The following is a 19,549-nucleotide window of genomic DNA, read 5'->3' as shown; positions in this document are numbered from 1 at the left end:
AACCCAAATATTTCACAAATTAACGTGATAATTTTACGCTATTCAAAGAGCCAGATGCTCACAAAGATTTGTGTTTCTTTATTAATTATGTCTTTTATGCTACATTCCCAAACTTTTATGAGCCTATTCTTACGTAACGTTAAGAATTCGTTGTGTTATTATGGCCAATTTCTATAACAACCCTGCCAAATTCTTCAGCAGGAGGCAGCAGGGTTATGGAAGGTATATACACAGAGTAAATTAATTCAGGTTCTGTAATAAAATATTATATTGAACCAGAGATCGTCAAATGTAGTATCCATTGTGTAGTAGCATCGCTGCTCAACAGCCATAGCTGACTCAAGGTATTACGGGTAATGTTTTCGAATAACTTTAGATCGAGTGATGTATGGAGGACTCTCAAGTATAAAGGCGTGTTGTATCTTATGTGTGCTGGATATATACTTACTCAGTACCGACAGTAATGACTTTATCTGCAACATATTGTGCTGTTTGCTAACTGTAAAAGGAATCTCAACAGAAGTTGAAAGTAATTAAGGGAAGTAAAGGTGTTTTGTTACTAATGCAATGCGCGTATTCATAAATGATGATCGAGACAATTTATAGCACTTATATCCAATGATTTTGTACCTCTAATTTTTTATGTATAATCAGTTTTGCTGTGTGTGTTAATTGTGAGCATTATTAATTTTCAAAGAGTCAAAATACAAGTTTTAAAGTTAGTGCCATACTGTGACTTATCCCAGGTCAATATCAGTTCCCAAACCATACCATTTTTTATTAACTATTTTTCTCAAGAAGTTATTGTCTCAGTCATATTCGATATAACTAAAATGTATGCTAAGCAACAGCCTCGCACAATAGCTATTTGATAACCATACAATTTAGAGTACTTACAGAGAGCAGTGCGAAGCATGTTATCATTGCGCAGCTAAAGGTGAGAAATTTTATTGATTCAGGGATAACATTCATTAAGCACAGGGACCATTATTTTCAAATTCCATCAGTTTTGTTTTATTGCCAGGGGCAATTTAAAATCAGATTCAGTTTTGTTTGTGTAAATTCATGCAGTTTGGGTTTGGTTTAAAGTTAATTCACATTCTTTCAGCTAAATGAAATTTACATTCTCGCAGTCAGAGAAATTCAGTACAGTGCAAATCGGCGAGATAAAATACACATTCACATGCCATTCCTATTCTAACAGTTGTGTTTCAGACTATTGTCAGTTACGTAATTTCAATCATGTTTCAAACATACATGTTTCAACTTTTACCAGGCATTTCAGGCATTCTGACGAATGCTTTTTGGCAATAATTATAAAATACTCTACACGTGCTTTCCTATCCTTTGCGTCTTTATATTTACGTTTTTTTGTTTTCACTTTTGAGTATAGTACATCAGGGAAGGAACACGCCCGGTTATTTATTATGTCCATTTTCCATTGTACTTCCGGAAAGCTAGTAATGCCGCAACCGTGTGAAAAGCGTTGTTTTTGAACCAATAAAGAGCACTGCGCAACCTAGGATTATTTTTTAATGTTAATCACAAGCTTTCTTCACCACACGCTACAGTGTACTAGAATAAATATTACAGATTTGTGATTTATGACAAATACACACACATTACATGGCTTAAATGGCTCTGAGCGCTATGGGACTTAACATGTGAGGTCATCATTCCCCAAGAAATAGAACTACTTAAACCTAACTAACCTAAGGACATCACACACATCCATGCCCGAGGCAGGATTCGAACCTGCGACCGTAGCGGTCGCACAGTTCTAGACAAAAGCGCCTAGAACCACTCGGTCACATTTACGTATGTTTGTGTATGTGTATGTACACGGGATGATTCAGCTGCCCCTACCACTGTAACCCACAATTCCATATCCGTCCACGTGCGATACTTTCATATTCTCTCATTCGCTACTCGCAAACTATTAGCCCTACAGAAAAAATGAACGGGACTTAATTTTTGTAGGAAATTTAATGTAGTTAATTTGTGTACTAGCGTAAGCCTCCGCTGGTGGACATGGTTTAAGAGTTATTCGAGAAAAATGTGCAGAATTAACCTCCAAATGCACTTGCATCCCTCGCCAGTCAGGATTTGTAGTATGTTATTCGTGACAATGCCTCCTACCACGGTACAAAAGTTTGGAACTGCCCGAATTATTTCCCACATTCGACCTTTCTTCGTCTTCGTTGACTAGCCTTAGTACGCCGCCGGCTTATTCGACCATTTATAAATCTTAAAACTGAAGTTTGTGTTAATTTTAGCTAAGAGTTTTGTGAATTATACCAGCATAAACTAAACAGTTACATCATTGTATTTGTCAGGCCTTCTAACTTCTAAAATACTTTGCTTGTAAGGGATAAGTTTTAATCGAAGTGTCAGCGCAATTAGTTCTAGCGTAAAATTTACAAAAAATCGTTTTTCTTTCATTATCCTCACGGCCACGTTTAAATTAGTAATATTGACGAAATAGCTGATTACGCTGGTGGCATAATATCCCAATCAACAGAGACCATAAAAGGTCTAATATCGGGAACAATTCGTGTAGTCGGAATTTTTTGTATTGTGGTAGGAGGGAGTGCCACAAACAGCATAGGTGAGAGATGAATATGGGGGGTGGAAGTGCGTCTGATGTTCACTTCTGTGCGTTTTTCTTAAATACCTTGCAAACACTGGCGACCAACGAAGCCGTATCCCAGTACAAAATTTAGCTGTATTATACGAGGATGAGTCAAATGAAAACCTTAAATTCGTAATAACAAATCGAAATTTTGCGCCGTTATTCTCTAAGTTGGTAAGCGTTCTACAAACAGCGTGCAGAATGGCCTTTAGGTGGCAGCATAGTGCAGACGCACACATACAGTCGCAGTATCAGTGTAAAGATGGCCGCCCCACTTGCGTCTTGCACCAGGAAAGAATATCGTTCTGTTATTTGGTTTTTGCGTAGCGAAGGTGAGAAACCTATTCAAATTCATCGACGAATGAAGGTTCAGTACGGTGATGCATGTTTGTCACAGCAGAAAGTCTACGAAAGGAGTAGGAAGTTCGAAAATGCTCCTCGTCCAAGTCAGGCACAACGAGTTGTGACTCCACAGAACATTGCAGTTGTTGAAGCCATAGTGAAGGAAAACCGCCGAGTGACACTGAATGACATTGCATCATGTTTACAGATTAGTCATGGGTCAGCACACCATATTGTGCATGTTGTGCTTCAGTTTCACAAAGTGTCTGGAAGGTGGGTGCCACGGCATCTGACTCCATAATGAGAAAACGACGTGTTGATGCTTGTGAAGAACTTCTTCGGCTCTTTGAACGAGAAGGCGATGGCTTCCTTGCAAGAATCGTTACTGGGGACGAAACCTGGGTTCACTTCCACCAACCGGAAACGAAGAGAGCGAGCAAGGAATGGCGCCGTTCCTCATCGCCAAAACCAAAGAAGTTTCGAACAGAACCATTAGCAGGGAAGGTTATGCTGACTCTTTAGGGACGAAAAAGGCGTCATTTTGGAGCATTACATGCTACAGGGACCACTGTCACCAGTGCATCATACACAGATCTCCTAAAAAATCATCTGCGGCCTGCGATCAAATCAAAGCGACGTGGATTGCTGTCAGCAGGTGTCCTTTTGCAACACGACAATGCAAGGCCCCACATTGCCCGTATAACAGCTGCAACAATCACAGACCTGCATTTTGAGTGTCTTCCTCATCCACCATACTCACCAGACCCAAGTGATTTCCACATGTTTGGACCACTCAAAGACGCAGTGGGAGGAAAGAAGTTCCGTCGCGATGAAGGGGTACGCCACGCGGGGCATGAGTGGTTGCGCGGACTACCAAAAGAATTTTTTTCTAAAGGAATTTATGTACTTTCTAAGCGCTGGAGGACTTGCATTGAGCGTGGGGGAAATTATGTTGAAAAGTCATACAGCTTTGTACCACTTCTACACTATAAATAATATTTAAAAAAATATTTCAGGTTTTCATTTGACTCACCCTCGTATTTCCTACAGAAAGGTCCTGCTCATTTTTTTCTGTAGGGCTAACAGAGGGCAACAGAATATGAAAATCTCGCACCTGGTTTTTGAAGGCCAGAAATAACATTTCAGGTTGAAGAAAACGGCAGCGATAGGGGTAGCTGAATAAGCCCGTATACAAGGTGTTTCCGTAAGAGCGTGCAGAAAGTTATCAGGACACAGACGATGCTCCACCGAACGATTTGAGGGAGGGAACCGGCGGTCGGAGAAGCCAGGTTAAGGAGATAATAGGAATAAAATCACATTACTGTATACTTTTTTATTTACATTAGTTACAGTTAACTGCAAATTCCACCATTGACACAATGAACGTGCCATTTGTATTGAATCTTACAAAATGTGCTGAAAGTGACGCTCATCAACCTCAATGCAAGCATGACATCTGCGAACAAGATTCTGACGCACCCTGACAAATATCCCAGGTGTGCTTCGAATCACTTCACAGGCAGTTACAATTCCGACTACTAATTCCATCTCCGTATCCAGTGGGGTCTCACACACGAGTGACTTTAGATATCTCCAGAGGAAATAATTAAGGGGTCAGGTGGCCTCGCAGGCCATGGAATAGGGTCTCCCCTTCCAATCCAGCACCGGTACTGCTCCATCGTATTGTACTCTTCGTCTCTAAATAGCACTGATTAATGAATGGGTCTGTTGTTGATTCATAGCACGTTCTGTTATGGGAAAATGTACATACGATACAAAAGAGCCACCTTACGGACAAGTAAAGTAAACAAAACATGCATCATGACATCCAGCTAATCAGGCTCGTCCTCCTCGTTTCCTTGCGGGAAATAAGTAATGTACATGTGAATAAAGATCACAGTACGTAAACTTGTACGCATGTTAGTTGTAAATAACCTAGAAAATAGTAATGATAGACAAAGGGGTAGACAAGTTTAGTTCCGTATCTCGTTAAGCTGATTTCCCCGACCCCGGGTTCCCTGTCTCAAATTGTTCAGTGGAGCACTCTCTATGTCCTGTCATATTTTAACACGGTCTTATGGAAACGCACTGTATGTATGTATGCTTTGTCGAGTAGCTTTGGTACGAGTCGACACCAGCGATGAGTATCTTCCACCATCTTTTTATTTTTTTATGAGGTTGCCTTTCACACATCAGCTAAAGTAAACAAGCACAGTGTGGTGATATGGGGTTCGGAAAGTCCACACGTTAGATCACGTAAAATGAATGTCTGGTGCGGTTTAATGCACAACGGAGTCATTGGACCTTTCTTTTCTGTCAAAAACTCAGAGCCAGCTAACCTCTACGTGGATACGCTAGAACAGTTTGGAAAGCCTTAACTGAGGGACTTACGGCACGATGCGATTTCTCCAACAAGATAGTGCACCACCGCAATGGAGATTGAATAACAGAAGTTTTCTTAATATAACATTTCCTGGCAGGTGGATTGGGCCTAATGGTCCCACTGTCTGATCTGCACGATCACCAGACATAACGCTTTTAGATTTCCTTTAGTAAGGCTACGTAATGGACAAGGTTTATGCTACACAAGTACCTGATGAAGGACAACACATGCTGTTGTTGTAAGTTCTATAGTTTTTGTAAAATAAAAATTGACAATTGAACGAAGATTTAAAGCCCAGCCTGTATATTTCGCTTTGGCATTCGTTACATTATGTCGCAATAATTATTGTTTTCCTAGCTTCTACGATCAGTATCATTTTGATTCGTTCAGTGCCGTATAAGTATACATTATATTTGTAAAAACGTAGATACAGTTTTGTAAATAAAATTTTATACTTGTTTGATCGAAAGCGGTCGTGTGGCCTTATTTCCAACCTCCTGACGATAAAACCATTTTATCCATTTTTGAGAATAAAGATTACGAAAACTGTAAATCATTGTGTTATGTCTGCACTATAACACAACAAATATTCCGTGATAACCAAATTTATTTGACCTTCTGTCAGTCAAAACAAAACTTAAGTTCAACTACACAACACTTCGATGGCTGTAGCACCAAGGAGAAATCAGAGTCACTAGCAGAGAATACAAGTCCAAACCACTGTCAACCAGTCGGTACCGACGCGTCGCAAGTTTCCAGCGAGGGAGGCCACAGTACGGTTCGGTCGTCGTGAATCCAGCAGCCGGGTAGTAACACAGTCATCAGCGAAGATTGAACTGGTTAAACGGGCTCAGGGAGCTCGCTTAAATCCGCAAGTCCGGCCAATAAGAGTGTTGGTAGATGGCGCCCTTATACGGTTGCTCACTCTGGTGACAAGGGCAGCGCCGCCAGGGTCATCCGTATCGATAGTGGTGTGTTCGCGGCCGCTAACCCCGCGACGACGCGTTCACTGGCGCCCGTTGTTGACATCGTGTGTGGCGCCAGAGGTTCTCGCTGTGTGCCGCGAGTGTTGTAGCACGCCGCGCCGAGTTGACGGCTGCTGTGCGGCGGCCGATACGACACATTCTTTAGAAGCTGATAATTTCTACAGTCATAATAAATCTGTTGTTCGAATTACGTAGGAATGGAAAAACACACCAGCAACGAGATACGATCCAAAGACCACACGCATCTGAAAACAAAAGCTTGCTCGCGCGGCTACGTACACGCCCAATACGTTTCCGAGAGAAAGTAGAGATCTCAGTGTCTGGCTGAACCGAACACTTACATGGGGGACTGCATCGAATATGTCGCCAACAGAGCGCACGCGAGGCTCAAACAACTCTACCCAATGCTCAACAGGGAAAGCACACTGAACAGGAGGGTGGTGTCGAGGTCCATATACATGACACTGATTAGACCTCCGATGACGTGCGCAGCTCCCGTCTGGGGATATGCAGAAATTGGAAATTTGTGGTAAGGTCTTATGAGACCAAACTGCTGAGGTCATCGTCGGTCCCTAAGCTTACGCACTACGTAATCTAACTTAAACTAAAACTAACTTAGGACGACACACACCCATGCACGAGGGAGGACTCGAACCTCCGACGTGGAGGGAGGGGGACCGTGACAAGGCGCACCAGAACACGCGGGTATCCCGCGCGGGATATGCAGCTCCTACACGCCTGCAGATCATACGGGGCAAAGTCCATAGGTGGAAGCATAGGCGGCCAAAGACACTACTAGCTAGGGCATAACCACCTATGACAAGCTAACATACACCTACAAGGAACAAACGTCGGCAAGCCTCTGCATATCAGCAACATTGACCGGATACTCCACCTGCCATTAGAGCCGACCAAAGGCTACAGCAGGGAAACCGATTAGCTCTCCCACTGACACAGAGACAAACGGCCAACATCACCCTACACTGTGCATCCGATATATGACCTATCGGACACAAATTAGTGACTAACCTGTTACAAGTAAGGTGACGCTAACCAAGAGATCAACACCGCACCAAGCGGCAGCCGTCGAGTAACAGCATCGCATAACGTCAAAGGTATCGACATGCATGATACCCACTACTATCAAAGACTACCCTCGCATGTCCTATCGCAGTCAGCAAGACATCAGCTACTGCTCTTACTACCCGACCTAACTATCTCAGAGGTTTTTTCCCTTAGCTCTTGCCTTGGCACTTTTCTCCCTCTGCCTTTAAACCTTTGTTCGACTTTCGTCCCAATCTATCTCCAGATGAGCGCGTATGAATGGTTAACCTTAACCAGACGTACGCAAACATCGCAGTACCCACATCCTGCGACACCTCACTTTAGTGAAAACTAACTCTTATGCAGAGACGGCAGTTTTACCTACTCTGTTTTCCCGAAAATCGTTGAGAGTTGTGGCTTCCTGTTTATATATGTTGAAGTCGTAATCGTGTCCTGACGTCCTGTCAATATGAAGCAAATTGGCGAGGGCTACTTCGTATGCTCCCCTTGTTAGTGAAATGTTGATAATGATTAGAACACATGTCGATCTTGTGTTATGTAAATTATCACGATGTCAGAGTTATTTTAGCACTACAGTTGTTAAATCATACATGACAAATGTACTTTTACATTTTCGGACTAAACCTTTTTAAATTATATGTTCCTCTGAATTGTAATTTCGTGGAAGTTACAGCAAACAATAGTCTGAACACTGATATAAAACAAATTATTGTTATTGCATTTAACCATTAACAACCACGTCAAGATAACCATTACTTCTCGTTTTCTTATTTCTTCTCCAAAACTTTCATTTTCTCGCAATGAGCTCTGCCTTCACCTCGGTGCGATGTGCTTGCACAACCTTGTGGACTCACTTTTTGACCGAATCCATGCGGTTATCAAGTTTAGGGACGGCATTACGCGGTATTAAATGATCATTTCTCTAGGGTTGACTAAGTTTTTTGTCCAGTCAGCTAATATCTATATTACTTGTAAACGAAGTTATCAAAACACTATGTTCGTCGTGTTAAGAACTAGTTGCGGCTGTTCAAAGGAGGTTTTAATTGAATCTGTGATGTCTCTGCATTTGTGAAGCAATCCTGGACCTAAGACTGAACCTTGTGAAACACAATGTGCGATTTTGCGATTTTTGTCCCCCGCTTTTTTTTTTTTTTTTTTTTTTTTTTTTTTTTTTTTTTTTGTCATCAGTCTACTGACTGGTTTGATGCGGCCCGCCACGATTTCCTCTCGAAGTAGCACTTGCAACCTAAGTCCTCAATTATTTGCTTGACGTATTTCAATCTCTGTCTTCCTCTACAACAGTTTTTGCCCTCTACAGCTCCCTCTAGTACCATGTAGTACCATGGAAGTCATTCCCTCATGTCATAGCAAATGTCCTATCATCCTGTCCCTTCTCCTTATCAGTGTTTTCCACATATTCCTTTCCTCTCCGATTCTGCCTAGAACCTCCTCATTCCTTACCTTATCAGTCCACCTAATTTTCAACATTCGTCTATAGCACCACATCTCAAATGCTTCGATTCTCTCCTGTTCCGGTTTTCTCACAGTCCATGTTTCACTACCATACAATGCTGTACTCCAGACGTACATCCTCAGAAATTTCTTGCTCAAATTAAGGCCGGTATTTGATATTAGTAGACTTCTCTTGGCCAGAAATGCCTTTTTTGCCACAGCGAGTCTGCTTTTGATGTCCTCCTTGCTCCGTCCGTCATTGGTTATTTTACTGACTAGGTAGCAGAATTCCTTAACTTCATTGACTTCGTGACCATCAATCCTGATGTTAAGCTTCTCGCTGTTCTCATTTCTTCTACTTCTCATTACTTTCGTCTTTCTCCGATTTACTCTCAAACCATACTGTGTACTCATTAGACTGTTCATTCCGTTCAGTAGATCATTTAATTCTTCTTCACTTTCATTCAGGATAGCAATGTCATCAGCGAATCGTATCATTGATATCCTTTCACCTTGTATTTTAATTCCACTCCTGAACCTTTCTTTTATTTCCATCATTGCGTCCTCGATGTACAGATGGAAGAGTAGGGGCGAAAGACTACAGCCTTGTCTTACACCCTTCTTAATACGAGCACCTCGTTCTTGATCGTCCACTCTTATTACTCCCTCTTGGTTGTTGTACATATTGTATATGATCCGTCTCTCCCTATAGCTTACCCCAACTTCTTTCAGAATCTCGAATAGCTTGCACTATTTTATATTGTCGAAAGCTTTTTCCAAATCGACAAATCCTATGAACGTGTCTTGATTTTTCTTCAGCCTTGCTTCCATTTTTAGCCGTAACGTCAGAATTGCCTCTCTCGTGCCTTTACTTTTCCTAAAGCCAAACTGATCGTCACCTAGCGCATTCTCAATTTTCTTTTCCATTCTTCTGTATATTATTCTTGTAAGCAGCTTCGATGCATGAGCTGTTAAGCTGATTGTGCGATAATTCTCGCACTTGTCAGCTCTTGCCGTCTTCGGAATTGTGTGGATGATGCTTTTCCAAAAGTCAGATGGTATGTCGCCAGACTCATATACACACATTCTACACACATTCTACACACCAACGTGAATAGTCGTTTTGTTGCCACTTCCCCTAATGATTTTACAAATTCTGATGGAATGTTATCTATCCCTTCCGCCTTATTTGACCATAAGTCCTCCAAAGCTCTTTTACATTCCGATTCTAATACTGGGTCCCCTATCTCTTCTAAATCGATTGCTGTTTCTTCTTCTATCACATCAGACAAATCTTCACCCTCATATAGGCTTTCAATGTATTCTTTCCTCCTATCTGCTCTCTCCTCTGCATTTAACAGTGGAATTCCCGTTGCACTCTTAATGTTACTACCGTTGCTTTTAATGTCACCAAAGGTTGTTTTGACTTTCCTGTATGCCGAGTCTGTCCTTCCGACAATCATATCTTTTTCGATGTCTTCACATTTTTCCTGCAGCCATTTCGTCTTAGCTTCCCTGCACTTCCTATTTATTTCATTCCTCAGCGACTTGTATTTCTGTATTCCTGATTTTCCCGAAACATGTTTGTACTTCCTCCTTTCATCAATCAACTGAAGTATTTCTTCTGTTACCCATGGTTTCTTCGCAGCTACCTTCTTTGTATCTATGTTTTCCTTCCCAACTTCTGTGATGGCCCTTTTTAGAGACGTCCATTCCTCTTCAACTCTGTTGCCTATTGCGCTATTTCTTATTGCTGTATCTATAGCGTTAGAGAACTTCAGACGTATTCCGTCATTCCTTAGAACTTCCGTATCCCACTTCTTTGCGTATTGATTCTTCCTGACTAATAACTTGAACTTCAGCCTACTTTTCATCTATACTATATTGTGATCTGAGTCTATATCTGCTCCTGGGTACGCCTTGCAATCCAGTATCTGATTTCGGAATCTCTGTCGCACCATGATGTAATCTAATTGAAATCTTCCCGTATCTCCCGGCCTTTTCCATGTATACCTCTTCCTCTTGTGATTCTTGAACATGGTATTCACTATTACTAGCTGAAACTTGTTACAGAACTCAATTAGTCTTTCTCCTCTTTCATTCCTTGTCCCAAGCCCATACTCTCCTGTAACCTTTTCTTCTACTTCATGCCCTACAACTGCATTCCAGTGGCCCATGACTATTAGATTTTCGTCCCCCTTTACATACTGCATTACCCTTTCAATATCCTCATACACTTTCTCTATCTGTTCATCTTCAGCTTGCGACGTCGGCATGTATACCTGAACTATCGTTATCGGTGTTGGTCTGCTGTCGATTCTGATTAGAACGACCCGGTCACTGAACTGTTCCCTACCTTCCTATTCATAACGAATCCTACACCTGTTTTACCATTTTCTGCTGCTGTTGGTATTACCCCAAACTCATCTGACCAGAAATCTTTGTATTCCTTCCACTTCACTTCACTGACCCCTACTATATCTAGACTGAGCCTTTGCATTTCCCTTTTCAGATTTTCTAGTTTCCCTACCACGTTCAAGCTTCTGACATTCCACGCCCCGATTCGTAGAACATTATCCTTTAGTTGATTATTCAATCTTTTTCTCATGGTAACCTCCCTTTTGGCAGTCCCCTCCCGCATATCCGAATGGGGGACTATTCCGGAATCTTTTGCCAATGGAGAGATCATCATGACACTTCTTCAACTACAGGCCACATGTCCTGCGGATACACGTTATGTGTCTGTAATGCAGTGGTTTCCATTGCCTTCTGCATCCTCATGTCGTTGATCATTGCTGATTCTTCCGCCTTTGGGGGCAGTTTCCCACCTCTAGGACAAGAGAGTGCCCTGAACCTCTATCCACTCCTCCGCCCTCTTTGACAAGGCCGTTGGCAGAATGAGGCTGACTTCTTATGCCGGAAGTCTTTGGCCGCCAATGCTGATTATTTACCAAAATTTAGGCAGAGGCGGGGATCGAACCCGGGACCGAAGACGTTTTTGATTATGAATCAAAGACGCTACCCCTAGACCACGGGCACACGGGCCACGGGCACACCCCCGCTTACGTCGTTCTTATCGAATGGCTGGAAGTGCCACCAGAAGCACCTCTTCATGCTGAGCGGACTCACCGGAGAGGTCCAGCCTGCGCAGCTTCTGCAGGTGCCTGAGGGCGCGGCTGGGGACCGCCGTCAGCTCGTTGTCGCTGAGGTCCAGCTCCCACATGGAGCGCTCCAGGCCCATGAACGCCTCGTCCGGGATCTCCGCCAGCGCGTTGTGGGTGATCTCCAGCCCGTACAGACCTGCAAGCACAGCACCAGTCGTGTACCAGCCCGCCCCGCACACGGTAATGCTACTCGCACATATTCCGCTCAATACTAAACACTTTGTTTCCCTTAAGACTGAGTCCAGTGATACTTAACGACTGTGGATCCAGCTTCAAAGGAAATCGTCGTCTCACCGACCAGAACTATTGCATAAGCAACAATTGACAGGTTATTTCTGAAGCCATTGTACAACTTTCTCGTGTACCGGTACTGAGAATATTACGCCTTTCTTTCTTCTTTCTTTTGCTGGTGCCTTACCCTGCCATTTCGCAGTGTCGGCATAGTTAGAACGGATTTGGTAACGTTAATTTTAAGGGTTGGGTGGATGCCGAACCCCGTACCCCCCAGGACGGAATTAGTGTACCCCAGCTGTCTGCGTCTAGTGTAATCTATGAAATAGTGCAAACGTGTTCAGATGTCTGCGAGTCGTGTAACTGAGGTGGAGCGAGGGGACTAGCCCGCAATTCACCTAGTGGGATGTGGAAAACCACTGAGAATATTACGCCACCAGTAGTGAAATGTGTGATATTTTTGTCACATGTTTCGGCACCACGCTCTATTATTATCAGTTGCTATAAGACAAGAAACCCAATCAATAAATTGCATATCTACACGTACTCACAACCGTATAAAATATTTATATCGTCCTTTATTATAACATGATTAGATGGGTAGATCACATAACTAATGAGGAGGTACTGAATAGAATTGGGGAGAACAGGAATTTGTGCCTCATCTTGACTAGAAGAAGGGATCGGTTGGTAGGACATGTTCTGAGGTATCAAGGGATAACCAATTTAGTATTGGAGGGCAGCGTGGAAGATAAAAAGCGGAGAGGGAGACCAAGAGCACATTCAGAAGGACGTAGCTTGCAGTAGGTACATGGAGATGGAGAAGCTTGCATAGGACAGGATAGCATGGAGAGCTGCATCAAACCAGTCTCTAAACCGAAGACCAGAACGCAACACATTATAACGTATCCTAAACCTTCTTTCTCATTAGTTATAAGTAAAATGCAGCAGGAAACATGTCATGCGAAACCAAAAATTTCCCTATTACGTCTCATTTTGGCATGTTATAGTCTCAAGGCATAATCTTAAACTAAAGGCAGGCGCTTTCAGTTACCAAAAATAGTACTTTCCTGCAAAGCATTTTGTCACAGCCGCCAACGGCGCTACTCGCTATCGTAAAATCTATGGACATCAGAAGTCCTGTCCTACTATATTCTGAAAACCAATACCACACCTGTGTTGCATCGAGTGTATCCATCTGAAATGGCCAACAGAAAACCCTGAGCCCAACGCTGCTGATTCGAATAAGTTGGTGAATATTTCCCAAGGAGGACATTGCAAAAGTGGCCCTTCGACACTTCTGTTTTCTCATTTAAGATTCTGACTCATTCCTTTGTAAACCTGACAAAAACCACCCCTTATCCTCAAAGTGAAATTTCCTTATGCTGTCTGTGATATTACGAGATGTTTCGCCACTGCCGATGAGCCTTCATCTTTCTTATTAATGTTTCTACCCATTTGCCACACGTCCTTATTCAGCAACCGTGACACATTATTTCATAAACTCTCATCTTCGCCATCCAATACTCCCCTGTGCTAGTCCTACGCTTTAGTTTCTCCTCCAGTTTGTCGTCTGTTCTGAAAGCAATTTTAACCCCCTTGTTCTTAAATAACCTCGCTTATTTATATGAGATGATTCCCGACTTTGTATTTCTGCGGACTTTCTCGTTTCGTTGGTTTCTGTGCCCTCATCGTTGCGTTGCAGAAAAGTGTTAACTTTGAAAGCTGAAAGCGGCTCCTTTTAGTTTATAACTGTGAGAGTATAGCATGCCAAAATGAAATGTTCTAGAAAGAGTTTTCTGTTTGATAATACATGTTTACTGCTGGTTTTTACTTTTGATGATGCCTAATGGCACATACGCTGTAACACAGGACGATATGAATATCTTTCATATCGTTGTCAGTACATCTAGTATTGTGATTTATTAATTGCTTTCCTAGTTTTAAAGCACTTAATACTTGCCTAATGTAGTTACGAAACACGTTGTGCTGAAAGCATCTCTTACTTGACAACTGCTGGCGTAACAAGCTCAGGTACCAAAAACCGACAGTTTGCATTCAAAAAACGTTCTGCACGCCTGTTTCCTCCTGTACCGGTGTGTCAAGAAACGTTCTGTGCTGTGATTCCTGCATCTGGACTAGAATCTGGACACCTGCCATTTGTAATCCAAATTATACAAATGGGAACAGAGTCTGCGAACAGGAACTTGGTATTTCTTGAGTACTCCAACATTAACAGTTATTAGACTAGATTAGAGTAGATTCAGTTTCCGTTCCATAGACCCAAATACAAGATGATTCTCGTGGGTGCGGGACAAGTCAGAAAGTATCATATAAAAAACATATAACATTTGAATATAACACACACCACCCTGATCATTTGTCAGGAGGTTGTCAAAAATATATAAAAACATTACAGTAATATTACACAATTAATACACTGTCAGAATGAAACATAATGCACTTTTAATAAATTTATCATTCAGAAAATTCTTAATCTACACTGTTCCGACCAAGTACTGTCCAAATTGAAATCTAACAGACACTTTTACTTAAGCTGGTCTAACTGTCACTTTTAAGATATGCATCTATAAAGTAGAAGGAGTTGTCTATCAAAAAGTCATTCAAACTCTGTTTAAACTGTGGTTTACCTGAAACCAAGCTTCTAATGGTTACTGTCAATTTATATAAAAACATGTGTATTCGTGAACATTGTACCTTGTGTAAGGCATACTACCGCCATCTCTATATGTGCACATCTCTATCTCATAACTTTTGTCAACTCCTTGCAAAGGTTAACAGTTCATTTTCATAAAATATAACAATTAGCATATGTAAATTTTTACAGATTGTGATGATCATGTAGACAAGAAAAAATTCACAACTTATCGCATAATAACAAAAAGATCTACAGGGTGTTTTAGTATTACGCCGACAAGCTTCGAGGGGCTGTAGAATAAGTCTTGAGGAATAAAATGAGGATACGGATCCACGTCCAGAAACGTCATCCAGCGACGCTACAGAGCGCCGAAGTTATAGGCGCCTATGCCTGTATGTGTACGTGTATATACAGTATGTTTCCGTGATGATGTTAGAAACTTTCATGGATAATGAAGAAGGATAACTGCATCGGCCTGGGTTAAGGTACTCTGGTCCAGAAACGAACGAGTCGAAAGTTATAAGCTAAAATCGTGATGATGCCTTCGACAGAGGAATAAATATATCGGCACTGTTGTTGCTAATATTTTAGCGTAGATAACTTCCAGAAGTGGGCATGTGGAGCAAAAAAAAAAAAAAAAAAAAAAAAAAAACGTGCAGTAAACATAGACTCTAAAATGGATATCTGAGGAGCTATGAACACTTGTTCATATACACTACTGTGAAACACATCTCCTCTATTAAATAAGTGCTATGCGTTTTAGAGCCCATGTTTAGTGCTCCATTTTTTCTCGTCTTGAAGCACCTCTCAAAGTTGCCTCCCGTACAGTCTTAGCAACAACAGTGCCAGTATATGTATTCCACGGTCACGGATATCAGAACAATTATCGCTTACAGCTTCCGACTCCTTCGTTTCTGGACCAGGATGCCTTAGATGTTAGGGGCCTGTACTATATGTGTTAGAGACAAGGATAATTAAAAGCCACGCAACTGAACCAAAATAGAGGAAATGAACAAGTTTTTGAATCAGTTTTCCTGGAACCGTGAGTGGAGGGTGAAGAGATGCGTTAAAAAGCACAAAAGCGATAGGAAGATCTGAGAGTGAAGGATGGGTAGGGACTCACCAACACACTGTACAAAGTAGGACTGCAGGCTGCACATGTCACTGCGAATAAGGTGGGGGATGAGCAAAGGTATCATCAAGTACAATAGAGATTTCAAGAGAAAATCTAAAAGTTGTGTGGAGACTCACAAATGCCTCATATTACATAGGGCTTCAGTCCACACAGGACGTTTCAGCTGAGGTTGCAGATGCAGCATGGATTTCGAAAATGACGATCGTGTGAAACCCAGCTCGCGCTATTCGTCCATGTGACTCAGAGGGCCATAGACACGGGTTCCCAAGTAGATGCCGTGTTTCTTCCGCGAAGCGTTTGATACAGTTCGCCACAGTCGTTTAATGAACAAAGTAACAGCATATGGACTATCAGACCAATTGTGTGATTGAATTGAAGAGATCCTAGATAACAGAACGCAGCATGTCATTCTCAACTGAGAGAAGTCTTCCGAAGTAAGAGTGATTTCAGGTGTGCCGCAGGGGAATGTCGTAGGACCGTTGCTATTCACAATATATATAAACGACCTCGTTGATAACATCGGAAGTTCACTGAGGCTTTTTGCGGATGATGCTGTAGTATATAGAGAGGTTGTAACAATGGGAAATTGTACTGAAATTCAGGAGGATCAGCAACGTATTGACGCATGGTGCAGGGAATGGCAATTGAATCTCAATGTAGACAAGTGCAATGTGCTGCAAATACATAGAAAGAAAGATCCTTTAGCATTTAGCTAAAATATAGCAGCTGGAAGTAGTTAATTCCATAAATTATCTGGGAGTAGGCATTAGGAGTGATTTTAAAATGGAATGAACATATAAACTTGATCGTCGATAAAGTAGCTGCCAGACTGAGATTCACTGAAAGAATCCTAAGGAAATTGAATCCGGGAACAAAAGAAGTAGGTTACAGTACACTTTTTCGCCCACTGCTTGAATACTGCTGACCGATGTTGGATCCGTACCAGATAGGGTTGGTAGAAGATATAGAGAAGATTCAACGGAGAGCAGCACGCTTCGTTTATGATCATTTAGTAATCGCGAAAGCGTTACGGAGATGATAGATAAACTCCAGTGGAAGACTCTGCTGGAGAGACGCTCAGTAGCTCGGTACGGCCTTTTGTTAAAGTTTCGAGAACATCCCTTCATCGAAGAGTCAAGCAGTATATTGCTCTCTCCTACGTATATCTCCCGAAGAGACCATGAGGGTCTGATGAGAGAGATTAGAGCCCACACAGAGGCATACCGACAATCTTTCTTTCCACAAGTAATACGAGACTGGAATAGAAGGGAGAATCGATAGAGGTACACAAGGTACCCTCCGCCACAGACTGTCAGGTGGCTTGCAGAGTATGGATGCAGATGTAGATGTAGAAGAGGCTTATCATATATCACAACTGTTGTTGGAAGAACAAAGAGCGAAGGTTGGTGGGAGTCTCAACAGTTCCCTGAAAGAACATAGGTCTTCGAGTCATGCAAGCAGTTTCTTCTGAGATGGAAGCTCAACAGATGTTTCATGAAGCACTGCAATGATTGGAAGAGCAAATAGAAAAGTTGGATGGAGACTCACCTCTGCCCTGCAGCAAGTAGGATTCCAGCCTGTGCAGCCCATTGTCGACGTTGAATAAGCGTACCATAAACATCAACAGTGATTAGAAGAGCAAACAGAGGAGGTTGGCTGCAGACACAGCACTGTCCTGCAGCAGGTATAGGGCTCCACCACGCAGGTTGAGGTGCAGGGTGAACAGGGCCTCATAAACCACGACTGTTACTGGAAGAGCAAACAGAGATTGTAGATTCACCAGTGCCAAGCAGTGCTGCAGCCAGTAAGGTCAGTGCAGCCGTCGTAGAGGGTAGATGTAGGTATGGTAAAGGACAACAGTCTCCACCACCATGTTGGTGGAGATGCGGCGGGAGGGGGGTGTGGGTGAACAGAGGAAGACCGCACTGCAGTTCCTTCCCTGAATCCTCGTACGAACGAAAAAATGACTCGCATCGAAATAAGTGTCCAAGGAATAGGAAAGCAACCCAAATCACTCAACAAAGGAAAGTCCACTGCACCTGACGGGATACCATTTCGATTCTACACGGAGTACGCTAAAGAAATTGCCCCCCTACTAACAGCCGTGCACCGCAAGTCTATAGAGAAACGGAAGGCTCCAAATGACTGGAAAAGAGCACAGGTAATTCCAGTTTTCAAGAAGAGTCGTCTAGCACATGCGCAAAACTATAGGCCTATATCTCTGACATCGTTCTATTGTAGAATTTTAGATGTTTTTTGCTCTCGTATTATGTCATTTCTGGAAACCCAGAATCTAATCTGTAGGAATCAACATGGATTCCGGAAACAGCGATCGTGTGAGACCCACTCGCTTTATTTGTTCATGAGACCCAGAAAATATTAGATACAGGCTCCTAGGTAGACGCCATTTTCCTTGACTTCCGGAAGGCGTTCGATACAGTTCCGCACTGTCACCTGATAAACAAAGTAAGAGCCTACGGAATATCAGACCAGCTGTGTGGCTGTATAGAAGAGTTTTTAGCAAACAGAACACAGCATGTTGTTCTCAATGGAGAGACGTCTACAGACGTTAAAGTAACGTCTGGCGTGCTACAAGGGAGTGTTATTGGACCATTGCTTTTCGCAATATATATAAATGACCTAGTAGATAGTGACGGAAGTTCCATGCGGCTTTTCGTGGATGATGCTGTAGTATACAGAGAAGTTGCAGCATTAGAAAATTGCAGCGAAATGCAGGAAGATCTGCAGCGGATAGGCACTTGGCGCAGGGAGTGGCAACTGACCCTTAACATAGACAAATGTAATGTATTGCGAATACATAGAAAGAAGGATCCTTTATTGTGTGATTATATGATAGCAGAACAAACACTGGTAGCAGTTACTTCTGTAAAATATCTGGGAGTATGCGTGCGGAACGATTTGAAATGGAATGATCATATAAAATTAATTGTTGGTAAGGCGGGTACCAGGTTGAGACTCATTGGGAGAGTCCTTAGAAAACGTAGTCCATCAACAAAGGAGGTGGCTTACAAAACACCCGTTCGACCTATAGTTTGGTCTTGCTCATCAGTGTGAGATCCGTACCAGGTCGGGTTGACGGAGGAGATAGAGATGCAAAAAAGAGCGGCGCTTTTCGTCGCAAGGTTATTTGGTAAGCTAGATAGCGTTACGGAGATGTTTAGCAAACTCAAGTGGCAGACTCTGCAAGACAGGCGCTCTGCATCGCGCTGAAGTTTGCTCGCCAGGTTTCGAGAGGTTGCGTTTCTCGATGAGGTGTCGAATACAGGGTGTTACAGAAAGGTACGGCCAAACTTTCAGGAAACATTCCTCACACACAAATAAAGAAAGGATGTTATGTGGACAAGTGTCCGGAAACGCCTAATTTCCATGTTAGAGCTCATTTTAGTTTCGTCAGTATGTACTGTACTTCCTCGATTCACCGCCATGATTTCATACAGGATACTCTACCTGTGCTGCTAGAACATGTGCCTTTACAAGTA

At 42.4% G+C, this 19,549-nt stretch overlaps 1 protein-coding gene across 1 annotated transcript in view; it reads right to left on the bottom strand.

The window, feature by feature from the left end:
* Window positions 1-19,549, bottom strand: part of LOC126293315 (chaoptin) — a 253,508-nt gene that overhangs the window by 147,871 nt on the left and 86,088 nt on the right. The window contains exon 3 of the mRNA XM_049986461.1: window positions 11,990-12,160. Within this exon, the coding sequence (XP_049842418.1) occupies window positions 11,990-12,160 (171 nt within the window). The remainder of the gene's footprint in view (window positions 1-11,989; window positions 12,161-19,549) is intronic.

The sequence above is a fragment of the Schistocerca gregaria genome, chromosome 10 (genome assembly GCF_023897955.1).
Source record: "Schistocerca gregaria isolate iqSchGreg1 chromosome 10, iqSchGreg1.2, whole genome shotgun sequence".
NCBI classification, from domain to species: Eukaryota; Metazoa; Arthropoda; class Insecta; order Orthoptera; family Acrididae; genus Schistocerca; species Schistocerca gregaria.
Note: the sequence above shows the minus strand (reverse complement) of the source record. Positions and strands in the feature narration are given on the sequence as shown.